Source organism: Mastigoproctus giganteus, chromosome 3 (genome assembly GCF_048544385.1).
Source record: "Mastigoproctus giganteus isolate SK-2022 chromosome 3, ASM4854438v1, whole genome shotgun sequence".
In the NCBI taxonomy this organism is placed as follows: domain Eukaryota; kingdom Metazoa; phylum Arthropoda; class Arachnida; order Uropygi; family Thelyphonidae; genus Mastigoproctus; species Mastigoproctus giganteus.
This window is the reverse complement of record NC_143577.1, coordinates 43,572,307-43,590,993: the sequence shown is the minus strand read 5'-3', so window position 1 is coordinate 43,590,993 and position 18,687 is coordinate 43,572,307. Positions and strand designations below refer to the sequence as shown.

At 37.2% G+C, this 18,687-nt stretch overlaps 1 protein-coding gene across 1 annotated transcript in view; it reads left to right on the top strand.

Annotated features, from left to right (window-relative positions):
• Pgls (6-phosphogluconolactonase) overlaps positions 1-13,655 on the top strand; it is a 51,573-nt gene extending 37,918 nt beyond the window's left edge. The window contains exon 5 of the mRNA XM_090369268.1: positions 9,782-13,655. Within this exon, the coding sequence (XP_090225394.1) occupies positions 9,782-9,895 (114 nt within the window). The 3' untranslated portion in view covers positions 9,896-13,655. The remainder of the gene's footprint in view (positions 1-9,781) is intronic.
• Positions 13,656-18,687: the final 5,032 nt, after the last annotated feature.

Here is an 18,687-nt window from a genome sequence, read left to right as displayed (position 1 = left end):
CATTGATCTCTATCTGCTCCCCTTCTCTCCTCCATTTGTTCACATGGGAGGTTGAAGAAAATGCCTATGGAAATATTTCTATTGACTGGGAAAAGACTATGTCAACCATCATCGATATCTCAGTGGAAGATTAATGAAGCTTACTGGAATGCATTCGGACATCTCGTACAGTTTGACATCACAAGAGTCAGCCAAGAACCCATCAGTGATGGTTACGTACATTGTAGAAGGTATTTATGAAGTTACTTAAAGATGCAACTACCGTCAAGGATAAAGGGAAGGGCTTTTGCTTTCGTAAAGGTGACTACAGAGGTCTCAGACAGATTTTAAATTCTGTACAGTGGGATCAACTGATGATGTTACCAACGTTGAATTCTAAATGGGAAGGATTCAGGGACTTAATCTTGGAAGCTACTAGGCTTTTCATTCCAACTAAGAAATACTGTTCAAGGTTCAGGCCTAAATGGATGTCAAATGAATTAATGAAGCTCGTGGCAGAGAAGAAAAATGTATGGGATGCATATAAATTATCAGGTGACATAGAAGCCTATGGCAGATATAAGCTTGTCTGTAATCAAGTCACAAAGGAGGTTAGGCAGGCGAAGGCAGATTACGAGAAATCTTTCGCAAAGGATGCAAAGAAAAACAGCAGAGAGTTCTTTACTTGTGCAAACTCTAGAAGAAAAGGGATGAATCAGATTTGACGACTTAACATAGATGGGTTGACTATTGATGATCATGCTCAGGTAGCTGATAAACTGAATGAGTATTTTGCATCTACATTCACACATGAGGAGTTATTCAATCGGGGGAATGCCAGAAGTTTATCAAACTCTAACAGGGAGCTGAGTGATTTTGTAATAACTGAGAGCAAAGTGGAGGAGAATTTGTTGAAGTTAAACAAAAGGAAGGCACCTGGGGTGGATGGGATCTATCCAGTTATTAGCATTAGCATTAGTAGAGCCATTTGATGCAAGAAAGCAAGCTTATGCAGCATCAGCCAAAAAAAAAAAATAATAAATAAATAAATAAAAAATAACCACTTCCACTTCACCCCTCTGTTCGTTCGAAATACCTGTCCAGCTGAGCCTTAAACTTATTTAGGCTATCAACTTCCACGACAAGGGATGGAAGTCTATTCCACCAACCAACCACCCGCTGGTTAAAGGCAAATTTCCTCACGTCTATCCTACATCTGTCTTTTCTCAATTTGAATTTATGCCCTCTCAGGTGATTGTTCTGAGCAAGAGGAAGAATCCCATCAGCATTGAGCATGCTCAAACCATTCAAGGCTTTATACACCTCTATCAGATCACCTCGCCGGTGCCTAGTCTCCAGACACTGTAATTTGCAAAACCTAAGAGCACCCCTTTATTCCATTCACTAATCTTGTTGCCCTTCTCTGTACTCGTTCCAGCATCTCTACATCCTTCTTGAAATGAGGCCTCCAGACCTGTATACAGTACTCTAGGTGTGGTCTGACCATTGCCTTATACAAGGGAATTTGCCCTATATATATCAATGTCAGTGTAGTACCACAGAGTTAATACGTTGCTCTGGGGTTGCTGTTTCCCATATGTGATACTTTACATTTGTCAATGTTAAACTTCATTTGCCACCTCTCAGCCTTTCCAGATCCTGTTGCAGTAGCATAGTGTCAGTAGTTTCCTTGACAACCCTGCCAACCTTCGTATCATCTGCAAACTTGGACATTAAGCTTGATATACCATCATCAATATCATTTATAAATACAGAAAACAATAATGGACCCAATACTGAACCCTGAGGGACTCCACTAATAACATTAGTCCACGATGAGCACGAATAACTGAGAGCAAAGTGGAGGAGAAATTGTTGAAGTTAAACAAAAGGAAGGCACCTGGTGTGGACGGGATCTATCCAGTTATATTAAAGGAGGCAGCAAAGGAAGTAAGCAAACCCTTAGCCATAATTATTAGAACTTCCTTGGACACAGGGGAGGTTCCCATGGACTGGGGGTGTGCAAACGTATCACCAATTCACAAACTGGGTTCAAAAGGCAACACAAGTAACTATAGACCTGTTAGTTTAGCTTGTGTTCCAGGGAAAATAATGGAGTCACTGGTTAAAGAAGCATTGCAGGATCATCTAGATGACTGCAGTAATAGTTAAGACACAGCAAGGGTTTGTTAAAGGGAGGTCTCATCTGACCAATTTGATTGGATACTATGATGTGGTCACAAAGGAATGTCAAAAATAATTTTGATATCATATACTTAGATTTCAGAAAAACATTTGATACTGTTGGTCATGGAAGACTGCTGTACAAATTGGAGAGGTATGGAATTAAGGGTAAGTTGCTACAATGGATAAAGAGATGGTTGAGTGGGAGATGACAGAGTGGTAATCTATAGACACTGCTCTTCATGGACAAATGTTACTAGTGGAGTTCCCCAGGATTAGGTGCTGGGCCCATTGTTGTTTTGTGTATTCATCAATGATATTGAAGAAGGTATATCAGGATTAATGTCCAAGTTTGCAGATGATACAAAGGTTGGCAGTGTTGTTAATGACAGTAAAGACAGTATGCTACTCCAGCTGGATCTAGATGAGTTGGGCAAATTGTCTGAGAAGTGGCAACTGAAGTTTAACATTAAAAAATGCAAAGTACTGCATATGGGTCAATAACCCAAGAGAGAGATGTACTAACTGTGTGGTACTACACTCAGGGAAGTAGAAAGTGAAAAAGACCTGGTGGTAATTGTGCAGTCAATTTAAGAAGTTCGCTGACAGTGCAGACGGGCTGCCAGGGCAGGTCAAGGAGTCTTGTCAATGATATATAGAAATTTTGCTAGCAGGGATAAGGAGATGATTATCCCTTCATATAAGGCAATGGTCAGGCCACACCTTGAGTACTGCATACAGGTCTGGAGGCCTTATTTGAGTAAGGATGTAGAGTTTCTTTAGTGAGTACAGAGAAGGGCAACAAGATGGGTGAGCGGAACAAAAAGATGCTCTTACCAAGAAAGGCTTAAGTTCTGCAAATTGCAGTGCTTAGAGAGTAGGCACCTGCGAGGTGATCTGATTGAGGTGTATAAGACGTTGAATGGGTTGAGCAAGCTGAATGCTGATGGGATTCTTCCTCTTGCTCAGATTAAGAACCTGAGGGGGCATAGATTCAAATTGAGGAGTCAGTTGTAGAATAGATGTGCTGAAATTTGCCTTTAGCCAGCAGGTAGTTGATTGGTGGAACAGACTTCCATCTTTTGTTGTGGAAGTTGATAGCCTAAATAAATTGAAGGCTGAGCTGGACAGGCATTTGGAAAGAAGAGAGGGGTGAAATGGGAGTTTTTTGTTTTTTTTTTCTGGCTGATGTTGCATAAGCTTGCTTTCTGGCATCATATGCCTCTGCTAATGCTATTGTCCATGCAGCAGCAGAAGTTGCAATTCAAAAAATGTCTACATAGTTTCCACTATTTCCAAAACCTCAGTGGAATTCAGAATGCCTGGCAAGAAGAGCCCAAAACAAGGCTTGAGGGATATTCTGCCATTATCCCACCATAGAAAATTTAATATCCTTTAAATGTGCATGTGCCAACATGCTATGTCCAACATCAGAGCCAAGGGAAATCTGGGATCGATTTTACCTCCTGCATAACTCAGACTGCTAGCTCAAAAGTAGTCTGGGATAAGATTCGGAAAATGAAGGGGAAATATCCACCATGCCCATCAGTGATCCTAGAGCATAATGTATATCCATTTGCAGCTCCAACTGGAGTTGCTAATACCCTAGGGAACATTTGCAAAAATCTTGGCAATAACATCATTCTTCTCTTGAATTCTTAGCCCTAAAAGAGAAAAGCAAGAAATGTTCACTAAACTTCTCTTCAAAAGGGCTTGAACCATACAAGCCCTTTACACAAAGAAAGAGTTAAGTGCAGCACTCATTCTCTCACAAGCAAGCACTGTGGGGCCAGATAGATGACATCTACTATGAAATGATAAACCACTTTCAACACAATCTAAGGTTCATCCTTTTAATTTTATTTAATATAATCTTCCTTGACAAAGAATTATCAGATTCTTTGAGGAAGACAATTGTTCTTGCCTTCCCAAAACCAGGAAAGGATCCTAGAAATCCAGATAACTGTTGTTCCATCACTCTGTCAAGCTGTTTGTGCAAGGTCCTGAAAAGAATGGTTGATACTTGCCTATACATTATTTGGAAACAAATGGTCAGCTTTCCAGGACACAGTGTGGCTTCTAAAGGTACAGATCCACTTGGAATCATTTAATCAGACTTGAATTGCACGTTTGTGATGCTTTTATTAAATCTGAGCATCTGGTAACAGTTTTTTTTTTTATATTAAAAAGGTGTTTGACACAGCCTGGCAAATTGCATGTTGCAATAACTCCATAACTTTGATTTTGGTAACCTTCCTGTTTTATTAAAACTTTCTTTCTAATTGGCAATTTCAAGTTCGTTTAGGATCTACACCCTTGAGTATTTTGCCAAGAGGAGACAGTTCCACAAGGGTCCATTCTAAGTGTCATGCTGTTTGCTATCAAAATAAACTGTCACAGAAGAACTTCCACTGACAGTAAATAATGCCCTCTCTGTTGATGATTTTGTGATATTTTATCTCATTTATGCAATATAGGGTCATTTAAAGGCAACTGCAAAAACAGTTAATCACCTTACACCTTGGTAATTGGCTAATTGGTTCTGATTTCTGTCACAGAAGACCATTTGTGTACATTTTTGTTGCAAATGTAATCTTTATCCTGCCCCAGAATTAAGGGTTGGACAAAACAATATTCCAGTGGTAGCATAAGTCAAATTCCTAGGACTTCTTTTTGACAAGAAGCTGACATTTCTATAACATATTTGTCAGCTAAGGACAAGGTGTGCTGAAGGGCTTAACATCCTTTGTGCCCTTTGATGAACTTTGTGGATGCAGATCGCTGTACCCTACTCTGACTGCACTGGGCTCTTGTCCATCTTAAACTCCCAGGGGCTCACATCTGGTGAGTTTGGGCTTGGCACATCCAGGATCCTGAGCTGGATATCATCATCCTTCTCTTTCTTGGTGATTCCCTTCTACTTCTCTCTCTCTCTCTCTCTCTCTCTCTCTCTCTCTCTCTCTCTCTCTCTCTCAGGGTAACTCGGGATTTTTTTTTTTTTTTTTTTTTTGGCTGGTGCAGCATAAGCCTCAGGCTTCCTTGCACCATATAGCTAATAATAATAATAACTCAATTATGGCTCCCAGGTTTATGCTCCTGCTAGAGATAGTGTACTTTAATGGTTAGATTCCCTCCACCACAAGGCCATCCACACTGCTACCCAGTGGGAGCATTCCATATGTCTCCTGTCAAAAGTCTCTACAGTGAAGCAAATGGGCCATCTCTTTCTCTTTGTCGTAAGCAGTTGTTCTTGCAGTATGCTTTTAACTTAACATCCGTGCCTGATCACCCTACATAGACATCAGCCTTTGGGCCCCAATGGCAAACTCTTTCTACCAAAAGGTTAGTTGGAAATTCGACAGATTGTCAACTGACCTTTTTGTTTCCAAATCCAAGGGCTGTTAGGTGAATGAAACATGGCTTAAGACAATGCTGCGCAGTCACCAAGGCAGTTCCTTCCACCCTGGCATGCCCAGTGCTGTAGTCATAAAATTAGCAGAAGGTATACTCTGTGAATGTTATGTATGCAGAGAGTATACTATGCTTATTAATCAAATTCCAGGGGTATACAGCATATACTCGTGTATATATACAGGAACTCCCCAACTTACAGAAATTAGACATTATGTAAGTTTTGCCAGCCGGTAAAAAACTTAAAAAAATCGCGGAAACGTATTTTGCATCCCATCAGAATAAATGGAGGTATTTTGAAAATATCATAATTTGAACCCAATAACATTGGGTTTTTTTTTTTTTTGTAATTTCGTTCCAAGTCCTTGGAAGTTGAAAATTTTGCTATATTACTAAGCTATTCATCTCTCTAAAAGGTCATATTTAAAATGGAAATTGCACAACCCTTTCATCGTTATCATATGTTCCTGTTATAAGAATCAATTTTGAATGCATTTGTGATATTTTTCTAATGCATGTTTCTGGAGGTCACGACCAAAAAACAATTTGCACTTTCTTGTTTATTGGGCTTTTCTGTTAGTGCATCTAATTATAAACAGGTAATAAATTCGATCGTATTGCATTTGCGATAATCCTGATAACTGGAATTCTCTGGGTTTTAAGCTATTATGGTGAAATGTGTTCCCCTTCACTGAAATCTTCAATCACATAAAAAACAAATTTTCAGAAACTTCTCTTCATTTCTAATTACGTATTACAATGACGAAGGGAAAGTGACCAACGGAAAGTGCAAGTGCTGGCAGTGCCAGGAAATGAAACAAAATTGATTTAGAAATGAAGACGAAAATGATTAAGAAGTACAAAGCAGGACAGAGTTTTTCATCTGTTGCAAGGGAATTAGGTCTTGCTGCTTCAACAGCGAATACTATTTTAAAGGACAGTACGCATTTAAAAGAACATGCCAAAGGATCAACGCACTTAAGATCAACAGTGATCACAAAACAGTGTTCAGGTGCTATATCGAAGATGGAACAGTTGTTAATAATATGGATGAAAAATCGGATTCAGAAGCGAGTGCCCCTGAGTCTAATGACCATTCAAGCAAAAGCAACAAGTATTTATAAAGATATTAAGGATAAGTACAGTGAATGCTAACCCAAGTTCGGTTGCAATGGGTGGTTTAATAGATTCAAGCATCATGCTGGTTTCCACAACGTTAAAGTATGCAGTGAAGTTGCCAGTGCTGATTCTGCAGATGCAGAGAAATTTTGTGATGTGTTGGAAAAAATTACTGATGAAGGTGGCTATTCAATGCAGAAAATTTTTAATGCTGATGAGACTGCTCTGTATTGGAAAAAAATGCCGGATCGAACATACATTGCCAAAGAGGAAAAGACAATGCCAGGTTTCAAAGCTTTAAAAGATAGGGCCATGCTCTTGCTTGGGGCTAATGCAGTGGGAGATTACAGATTAAAACTGCTGCTTGTGTACCATTCTGGAAATCCTCATGCATTTAAGGGCATCAATAAAGCCACCCTACTCGTGCATTTCCGATCGAACAGAGACCATGGATAACAATATCTCTCTTTAAGGATTGGTTTAAATGCTACTTCATTCCCGAGGTTGAAAAATATTGTAAGACAATGACATTCCTTTCAAGATTTTGCTTCTATTAGATAATGCTCTTGGACATCCTATGCATCTAGATGATTTCAATTCAAACCTGAGAGTCATATTTCTGCCACCAAACGACTTCACTCATCCAACCTATGGATCAGGATGTTATTTCGAATTTAAAAGTATGCTATTTATACACAAATTTGCTCAGGCATTGTCTGTAATAGATGATGAGAAAAATTTTACAATGAGAGCCTTTTGAAAATCTTACAATATTTACCAAGCCATCTTAAACATTAATAAGGTCTGGGCAGAAATTACTAAAAGTTGTTTAAATGGTGCATGGAAGAAAATATGCCCACGGCATGTAAAAGGCTTCGAAGGATTTAAAAAAGACGAATCATATGAAGAGGTTACAGATAAGATTATAAAGGTTGCTGAGATACTTTAGTTGGAGGTTCATGCCAAAGACGTGGAACAGTTAATAGAGGAATAAGAGAAGGAATTATCTGATGAAGAACTTATTGACTTGCAGACAGTAATAGTGAAAGAAGAAAATGCTGACGAAGCTTAAGATGAACCAAACGAGGAGCTGAGATGCTTCATCACCAGAGAGATGGCAGTGACATTTCGTGAAATTGCATCGGCAATGGCATGGATCCTGACAGTGAACGATTCTTAAAAGTTAACAGAGGGGTGAATGATATGCATGCTTGCTACAAAGAAATCTGTGATGAAAAGAAAAAAAGCCACCATCCAGTCATCCATTAATGAGTTCTTTTGTAAGGTTGAGCGGCCAACCCCTTCCAAAATCTCCACAGCCGTCAACCTCTGCAGTGGCGTACTTATCACCTGAAGACGTCGATTCTGGAAATGATGCTCAAGAGGTAAAACTTACTGACGTTATGCCTGTCTCCTCTCTTTTTTTTGTAATTTTATAATTTTTAAATTGCATGCTTTTGTAATTTTTCCTGTGCATGAGATAAAAAATTGAATAAATACAATAAACAATTCTTTTACATGTTTGTTGAACATTTCTTTTTTTTGATTCAATCAATTCAGCGAGCACAGTTGTGAGTGCTGCACAAGCATGGGGAAAATTCCGACTTACATAGTGTTCCGCAGAACACAACCCTTACGTAAGTCGGGGAGTTCCTGTATATATATATATATATATATATATATATATATAAATCCAGAAAGTATACGCTATTCACCTTAAAAAATCCAGAGGGTGTACAGTGTATACGTATACCCTCCACTGCAGCCCTGGGAATGCCCATCTTCCAACTTGTGACTTCCTTAAAATCTGGGAGAAGGCTGCCAAGCCGCCAGCTGTCTATCAGCAACTCCTTGCTGCACATCAAACGAAATATTCTGACTTTTTGCCAGTATACATAGATGGCTCTAAGTCAGAATGATATGTGGGGTCAGCTGCTGTCATCCACATAAAATAATGTCTAACTAGCATCCACAAGAATGTAGCATATATACTGCTGAGCTTCTTTCAATGGAATTAACCTTAGATCATATAAAAGTTAAGCAATGAAAAAAAATATATGATATACTGATTCATCAAGCATGTACTTATATCATTTTAAAAAATGATATAAGTACAACTAATATTAATACAAACGATTATTTGTAATTAATAGCTCCCTATATATGTTATACAGGGTGTTTCAAAAATGATGGTCAATAACTTAAAGATGAAAAGTACAAACTAAAATAAGCAAAGAAGTCCCAGTGAACATCAGGCCACAAATGAACCATTTTCGAGATAATGCACATTTTCTGTTAAGTTCTGCCACTGACTATGGGAGCACTCTGGAAGGGTAGTCTGTATTGCTGAGAACTTGTACACACTGGATATAGTAGGGGTACAGTAATTGGCAATGTAAAATTTGCCACACACTGCTGTGACGCAGTACACGCTCTTGCAGAGCAATCCTCCTTGTCGAAATTCCTGGATTTTGGTCTATTCTTTCTAACACCCTTTCTTCAACATCAGGTGTTATGCTTCTGGGCCTACCTGCTTGTACTCCATGTACAAAACACCCATGTTCTCTAAGGCATTGATGTACCCTGATGAATGTACGCCTGCCTTCGGTGGGGAAATACTTCTTGGTACAAATGTGCAGCCTCGAGTGCACTGCCATTAGTTAGCTTTACCATACATGAAGTGCATGTCCACATAACCTTTGTTGCTGTAACCTCTTTCCATGTTGACTGAGACGTAGCAGGCATACAAGTACTAGTATGCCTGCTACATCTCAGAGCATTGAGAGAGGGGAAAGGGAGAGAATGAGCATAGCCTAACCTAAACAAACAAGTCAGTGGTGGATTCCAACTCTGTACAGTTCACTTTGTCAGTGATGGATCCCAACTAGAATTGTGCAATATCTCGAAAACTGTTTACTAGGCTTTTTTTGCATATTGTAGTCTGTGCAGGTCACCTTTAAATTATTGACCATCACTTTTGAAACACCCTGTATGTATTTAAAATTGTAGTAAATATTTCAGTTAGTGTTGTGAAACCATTAAAGTGTACCTCAATTGCAAAAAGCCTTTTTTTTTTTTCTTCCTCCAGCATATTATTCAATCCAGCTCAGTAAATGAACTGCCAGCATCCATGGTTCGTCCGAAAGAAGGAGAGCTGTACTGGATTTTAGATAAGGAAGCGGGAAGATTTCTTCACAAATAAAGCAGATTCCAGCATTTTGTTTAAATTTTCAGCTGATTTTAATTTTTAAAAAATTCAAAATGAAAACTTTACAATATATAATAAGGTATTGTAATTGGATCTGCTATTTTCCAAAATCAAAATATTCTTTTCAAAATGCCCCAGCAGTTAAAGTAAAAATTTCACTTGAAATATATCTTCCTAATCTTTTTTTTGTTTCTTAATATTAATTACATATTTATCTATGCTGTATTTGAATGTTATGAAATGAGTATGAAAAAAAAGTATGGTTCTTTTGAATACTTTCATACAAATCAAGTTTGTGATCTCATAAACTAAAATAAAACATCTGACCACTACATGGGGTAGAACTAGAAATTTGTAACTGTATCGTTTTGTTATATATGCAGATATTTAAAATTGTGCACAGTTAGGATTATGGTCTCTCAAAATTTTCCCTGTATCTAGCAAAATCAATGAGTTCAGGGGACTAATATACTGATGCATTATAAGAATGCTGGATTCTTTATAAAATTCATGTAAATTCAATATTTTTTTATAGTAAGTAGATTCTGACATCTAATATATGGCCACAAAATTAATTTAAAACTTCACTTAACCACACCTTACTCAGCGTTCTGATGGGCATTTATGAGAGTTTGAAGATTAGGGTAGATGCCCTCAAGGGGATTAAAATGGGGAGCCAATCAAGCTCTCAGCTACCCAACTCAGCACCAGAGCTCACGTGAACTTGTACATCAGACAACACAATGGCAATCTCCAAGGCAGAATGTGCTGGTCCCACAGGAAGTGGTTATTCTCAGTGACTCTATTGTCAGGAAAATCGGAAATATGTTGTACAAGAAGGATAAGTGGATTAGAACCAGGGTATCTCTGCCAGCAACAAAAATAGATGGCATTGTAAAGCAGATATCATCTTTAAGGGCACAAAAGATGATATTGTTGTACACATGTTGGCACTAATGATAATTAAGAGTAGATCTGAGGATTTATTTAACAAGTACAGGGCAACAAGTTGGGAAAAAGTTACAAGTTAGGAGTGAATGTTAAAGTGTCTGCAATTCTGCTCAGACACTCTAGTAGGGTCTGCATGTTGATAGCATTATCAATCAGTTCAACCCTGGAGAGAATGTGCAAGGCTCATGAGGTAGAATTTTTCTCAGCATGACCTATGCTAGTTATTAAGAAGAGGGACTTTTTACAGAGATGGGATTCACTTAAATAGAAGGGGTACAAAAATATTTGCAGATACTGTCGAGGCAGTAATAAGTGTATTGGAAAATTTCTAGCTTGGGGGATACATAGACAAAAAAACCTTAACTAGAGCCGCAGGCAGAGGCAAAAGTGATTCTTGCATTGCCTCTATTGGTACATGCCACAGCCTGGAAAGCAAAGTTCTGGGACTTCAGCCCTTGCTGTGGGTCATCATGGAACAAGTAAATACATGAGCTGTGTTAGGGTAACTAAGAGTAAGAACATATTCATGTATATTTGCATATACACTAATGTTAAGAGCATTGCAAATAAATTTGATGAATTTGAAGTACTGAATAAGCCACCAAATGCAGACATAGGAATAGCGGAAACATAGTGTCACTCAGGCATAAGTGATGCTGAATTTGAATATGGGGAGTACAATGTATACAGGAAGGATAAACAGAAGAGGTGGAGGGATTATGCTTTTAGTTACAAAGCATATTAAATCTAAGGCAGTGCAACCAGTTATCATGGGTGATGAGTGCAATGTTGAGTCAGTTTGGTGTGTTATAAGCAATGGGAAACAAAATTGAGAGTAGTAGTGTGTTTTTAGGCCTAATGATGGTAATGAGTATACCAAACAGCTATAAGAGAAATAGAGTATGCTAGCAAATCAGAATCATGCATTAAGAATTTTCTGGTAAAAGACCCACTGGGTGGCAATATTCACAGTGTACTAGTGTGGAATTTAATTAAAGACAACTACTGTCAAGGGTAAAGGAACTAAGGGTGACTACAGTTGTCTTAGACAGGTTCTAAATTCCATGCAGTGGGACGAAGTGATGATGTTACCAACAGAAAATTCTAAATGGAAAGCATTCGGGGAAGTAATAATAGTAGGTACTATGCTTTTCATACTAATGAAGAAATACTGTTTGAGGCTTAGACCTAAATAGATGTCAGATGAACTATTGAGAAAAGTGGCAGAGAAGAAAAATGCATGGGATGCATATAAATTATCAGGTGACATAGAAGCATATAATAGATATAAATTAGCCTGTAATCAAGTTGCAAAGCTTAGGGAAGCTAGGGCAGATTGTGAGAAGTCTCTGGAAAAGAAAAACAGCAAAGACTTCTATGCTTATATTAACAGTAGAAGGAAAGGATTAAATCATATTCGGCCATTTGCTGACTATGAGTTAACTGTTGGTGACCCTGCTCAGGTTACAGACAAATTGAATAGGTATTTTGCATTTACATTCACACATGAGGAATTCTTAAGGGAAGGGGATGCCAGAAGTTTATCAAACTCTAATAAGAAGCTAAATAATTGTGATAGCTGAAAGGAAAGTGGAGGAGAAAGTGTAGAAGATGGACATAAAAAAGGCACCTGGGGTAGATGGAATCTATTCAGTTATATTAAGGGAGGTAAGTAAACCCTTGGCCATAATTACGAGATCATCCTTGGATTCAGGGGATATCCTTATGGACTGGAGATGTGCAAATATATCCCAAATTCATAAAAGGGAATCAAAAGCTGATGTAATTACAGACCTGTTAGCTTAACTTCTGTTCCAGGGAAAATAAATGGAATCACTCGTTAAAGAAGTAATGCAGGACCATCTGGACAGGCATGCAATTATACTGCAATCAGAGCATGAATTTTTTTTTAAGGGACGGTCTTGTCTAAGCAATCTGATATGTTACTATGATGCAGTGACCAAGGAACTGGATGCAAAAAATAATTTTGACATCATATACTTGGATTTCAGGAAGGCTTTTGATACTGTTGCACAGACTGCTGTACAAACTGGAGCAATGTGGCATTAAGGGTCAGGTGAGTTACTACTATGGATAAAGGGATCGTTAGGTGGAAGAAGAGGAGTAGTTATCATTGGGTACTGCTCTTCATGAACTAATATTATTAGTGGAGTTAACCAGGGTTCAGTGCTCAACCCATTGTTGTTTCCAATATTTATCAGTAGCAGATATACCTTCATATTGATGGATAACTCCATTAATAATATTAGTCCACGAAGAGCAGTACCCAATGATAACTACTCTGTCGTCTTCTTCCACCTAACCATTCCTTTATCCATATCCATAGCAGTAACTCACCCTTAATGCTATATTGCTCCAGTATTTGTAGTATGATCAAATGACTATATGAACACTTTTGTTGCTTTCAGAAGATTCTCATTTATGCTGGCAAGAATGGATTTATTAATTCAGGAATTTTGTAAAGTACTTAAAAATATCTATTCTCTTAATAATTTTGGTGTTTAGGTACAATAATTACAGTCAGTATTTTGCAAAACACTAGTACTAATGCTCTAACACAAAAAAAAAAGTTGTACATTTTATATATATGGCTCAATCAGTAAACTAAATATTTATTTGCATATATTGTCCTCTGAGTTGTGAAATTGGCCTGCACAGTATTAAACAAACTGTACAGTACATTTGTATGTAACAATCAGATCAACTTTAAAATGTGATGCCAAGCTAATTTTTTGCTGTCACTATTAAATATTTAGTAGCTGATAGTTGGAATGGCAAACTGTCTGAAAGGCTGTTATGCAAAAATAAAGGAAGATCCTATCGTATTTTGAAAATTTTGTTTGGTTTTTAAAAAACTGTAATTAAAAATAATCTCTATTTTTTCTGTAATAACAGTTATATTTTTGTGCCTATTTTTGAAATAAAATTTATATTGGTAGAATGTGACCTGTTTTTTTTCCCTGTCTGTATATCAACTGTTTTACAGAATTGCAATCCAAACAAGGTTATGTTTTCTACTAACTTATAGTTGAAAGAGCCTTTATACATGATTGTTACTGAACAAAACACATCTAAAGGAATGTGAATCGCATAGAAACCCATAACCGGAAGCGTCACCGTAAGTCGGTACACGGTGCTGTTCGTCAGTTCGCGAGAGGGAAAATTTCTGGTTTACTCATTCAAGCAGTAGTTGCCGCACGAAGAGCATGCATCGATATATGAACTGTGAGCTGGCAGACATGCACCTAATGTATGGATTAGCAGAGGGCCCACATGGTGTGCGCCCCCATGCGGCACAACATCACTTCGCAATAAATGTATGGGCAGGTATGGTCGGTGACTGCTTAGTCGGCCCATACCTGTTACCATCCCACATGAACTCCGCTAAATATCAGATCTTTCTTGAACAAGTTCTACCAGGGTTACTTGACGATGTTCCAGCAAATGTAAGATGCAACATTTGGTTTCAACACACCTGCCCATTATGAAAGGTGTGTTCGTGACCATTTGAACAGGCGTTTTGGGTGTCGATGGATTGGCCATGGTGGACCCGTTGCCTGGCCCCCACACTCACTTGATTTATCAAGCCTTGATTTCTTTCTGTGGGGGGGGGGGTCCTCAAATCTATCGTGTATGAATCACCTGTGGAGATGGAAATGGACCTTGTGGCGAGACTCGTCTGTGCTGCTGCTACTGTCAAAGAAACTCCAGGTGTGTTCGGCCGTGTCTGCCAATCCATGCTGCATCACGTCTCATGGTTGGAACCTTCGAGCATCTGTTGTAACATCATGAAATGCACCCATCTTGTACTCCATTATTAATATTATGTCAAATAAATATTTGCCACTAATTACTGTCTTGTATCATTTCTACTTCTTGTGCCTCTGCTACTACTTTCCCGTGACGTTTCCGGTTATGGGTTCCTATGCGATTCACATTCCTCCCCTAAACGTTTGTACCAATATTTTTGAGACACCCTGTATTTTGATTTAGCCACTTTCAGAATTGACTGTGGTGAGGTAGAATTTTTTGCATTTATGGATTGCTGATAGCAAATTGAGAAGCTGTCAGGACAGGTGGGAAGAGTTTTCTAATGGCATTGTTTCATGGGGTTTAGAGATGATTCCATGTACAAAAAGTGCTTTGAAATGTATATGTAGCCCATAAAGGATTTCTAATCACTCAACATTGTCACTCAGCTACAAAAAAGATTGGCAACCACTGTTCTGTATCATGACTTACTTGAGTAAAATATCCACCAAAATTGACAATTTTCAATGTTTTTAATTATCTTCAAACCCACTTTAATTATCTTCAAAAACTTCAAACCCACAGAACCAACTTTTCATCTTCCTCATTTATTCATTCAACTGCCGTTTTCTGGAACAACCTTCCTTCATATGTATTTCCTGAAAATTACAATCTACAGAAGTTCAAGTCCAATATCAACAAATATCTTCTTTTGTCTTCTCAACCTCCAACCCAAGCACGGTACTAAGTACTATAGGTTCTAATACCTCTCGTGTTTGGAGTTCTCATAAAAAAAAAAAAATCTATTTTGGTGGATATTTTACTCAAGTCATGCTGCAGAACACTGGCTGCCATACTTTTTATAACTTGGGAACTGTACTGAGTGATTAGAAATCCTTTATGGGCCATTATATTTGTTTCAGAGCACTTGTACATGTGGATACCCTGTCATATTCTTTCAATGCAGTTTTACCAGAGACAGTATTATGTGACCATTGTTGCAACATAAATTTAATTAATAAATCTAAAATATTTCTAGTCACAAATGAAACAATAAAATAATAGATAATATTAATTATACAGGATGATCCATACATAAGGAAACTATTTTGAATAACTGCTGATGTAGAGATGTATATTTTATTGGAAAATTAGTTTTTTTTAAATAATTTAAGCACAGAAAAAAATAACATCAATGAAGAAGAGGCATGCAAAATAAGAAAATTTTGCATAAGTTGGATGCTAGTTCAAGAAGTTTTTTGGACATGAACCACCCACAATAAAAACCATAAAGTAAATTGTGAAGAAGTCTGAAGTATAAATGGTGCATAATCTACAAAGACCTAGTAGACCTTGTATCACAGACATCTGCCAATTTGAAACTTGTAAGAAAGGATATTAAAATAAATCCAAAAAAAAATCTCAAAGAAGGCAAAGTTTGGAAATTAAAATACTTAAGCTAAAATAGAATCATAAAGGAACTTAAATACAAGATTTGTCATCCCATGTTGCCACAAAGTTTGAATGAGGATGACACAGATCGAAGATAGGAATTTGCCAAATGGTTTCTGGCCATGTTTCAAATCCAGATATCATTTACAATGTTTCGTGCACTGTGAAGCTATATTTAAACTAAATGGAACTGTTAATCATGATAACTAAGTTTATTACTCTTTTAACAACCCACATTTATTCTTTAACAAAGATTTAAAAACTCATGGCTTAACAGTCTAGGCTGGAACTTAGACAGGAGGTGTTCCCTGACCTTTTTTCTTTGAGGGAACCATGACAAGAGAAAGCTTCCTGAGACTGCTAAAAGATGAAATCATTCCATTAATGCAATTCAAACTCAATTTTTAGCATTGCTTTTTTATGCAGAATGGAGCACCAGATCACTATGCAGAATGTGTCCACGAATTCTTAGACAAAGTTCTCAAGTTGATGATCAGATGGTGAGGTTCCATTGAATGGCTGCTGCATTCCTCAGATTTAACACCCTTTGATTATTACTTTATGTGGGGATTCTTAAAGAATAAAGTATTCAGTAATAAGCACAGGTCTCTGCTGGAGCTTCAGCAGTCAATAGTTGGAGAATTTGAGAACATTTCTGAGAAATTGTGCCTTGGCACGTGTCACTTTTTTGTCCAAAAGACTACAAATTTGTAAAGACCTTTGGTTTTTACAAATCTGAACAGATGGTGTAAAAAAAAAAAAATTTGTAAGTTTATGTATGCCCCTTCTCTTGTGCTAGCATTAATTAAAATATATATACATGTATTTAAAATTGTGTTTTTATTTATATTCAAACATTTACTTATGAAATGTTTACTTATATTTCAAATAACTAACATTTACTTATGAAATCACCCTGCATATTTGTTATAAATTTTATATTACAAAAATACAGGAAAAGTAGTTGCTTCCTTTGAATTATAAGTAAATTATAAAAAGTAAAGCAAATTAAAAAAGTAGAAAAAAGAACAAACTATATAATTTGTATCAAATATCAGTGAGTAAAGTGGACTTGCTGATTTTTTTTAATTCTTAAAAAAAACATTGATTTTGGACAGTGAAATTCTCAAACTGTGATGCAAATATTAGATATTCACAGTGTTAATTTTGATTTTAAAGTTTCATTTTTCAAACATTTGCCCACAAATGTGTTGCCAGATATAATAATCATTTTTCAGAAAACAGCTTAAAAAATCTACAAGTTAAATATCTGGAAGTACAGTCCTGTGCATGGCTCTACTTCTATCGGAATGTGACCCACATTGTTTATAACTGATATCTGGGAAAAAGAAATTACATATTCAGAAAATTTGTATTAAGTTAAGTTTTCTACATGTCATAGTAATGCAATATAGTTATTTTTAAATTAAAAGAAATCAGCAAATATTAAAATTTTATTATATTAATACACAAAAAAGTTTTAAAATAATAAACCAGTAAAGATTGAAAATATATGTATAGTATAATTAATTTTACAATATTTTTGATAACTTGTTATGCAGAAACAGGAAAATAATAGTTTCTGAGTTCAGTTATGTTCTTTCTTGGATTAGATAGTCAGATTTAGAAAGCTTTTTCTTGCTGCACCGTTGGTTGGTGGTAACAAGAATTAAATCCCTCCTCTCCTATCGGAGAGGGGAAAAAAATGTGCTTGACAAAGATCAAACCAAACAATACAACCTAAAATGCTACTTGCCAACTTGACCCGGACAATACTGTATAATTTGCACAAATCGCTTAATTGGAAAAACTGCAAATGCTATTCACAACTAGGTGGCAGATGACTCATCAACAAGAGCAATAACACCCCTTTGCTTATCGAAGGCTTGAAGTGGTGCAACCAATAATCTCCAGAGCAAAGCTCTGGCAACTCCCCCAATCTCTTGCACCATGCAGTTTGATTGATGTTTTTTGAAGTTATGATAGAAATCATGGCGAGATCCAATCTTGCTACATTTCGATGGTACAGCTGTAAGATGATGTTCACAGGCCCGCTGCTAGATAGTCCACAGGACCAAACCTATTAGTAACTCTCTAGGAGGATTCCTCAGCTGGTGTATAATCTCGCTACCTCTACTCTGCCAGATGGTGACTGGAAGGTGGCTGAGCAGTTTGTATGTAGGGGACATTGTCAAGGAGATAGGTATATTCTTGCCATGTGTATCCCATCTCCAAATATTTCATTATTTGGTACAGCATTTCCTCGCCACCTTTTCATTCAACTTCCGTTTTCTGGAGCAACCTTTGTTCATGCGTATTTTCTGAAAATTACAATCTGCAGATATTCAAGTCTAATATCAACAAGTATCTTCTTTCATTTCTCAACCTTTAACCCATGCATGGTACTAAGTACTATAGGTTCTAATACCTCTCGTGTTAGGGGTTTTCATAAAAAAAAAAAAAAAAACCAGCTTTAGACTAGGGTGAACTGTAACTACATGTGTTCCTCGGCAGTTTCAAGCTCAGATGACAAGTTTTGAGAAACTTTGGAGGCTCACATTCTTAAATTGCTTACAGCTATGTCAGTCAACATGGAGAGATCATTCGCTGCT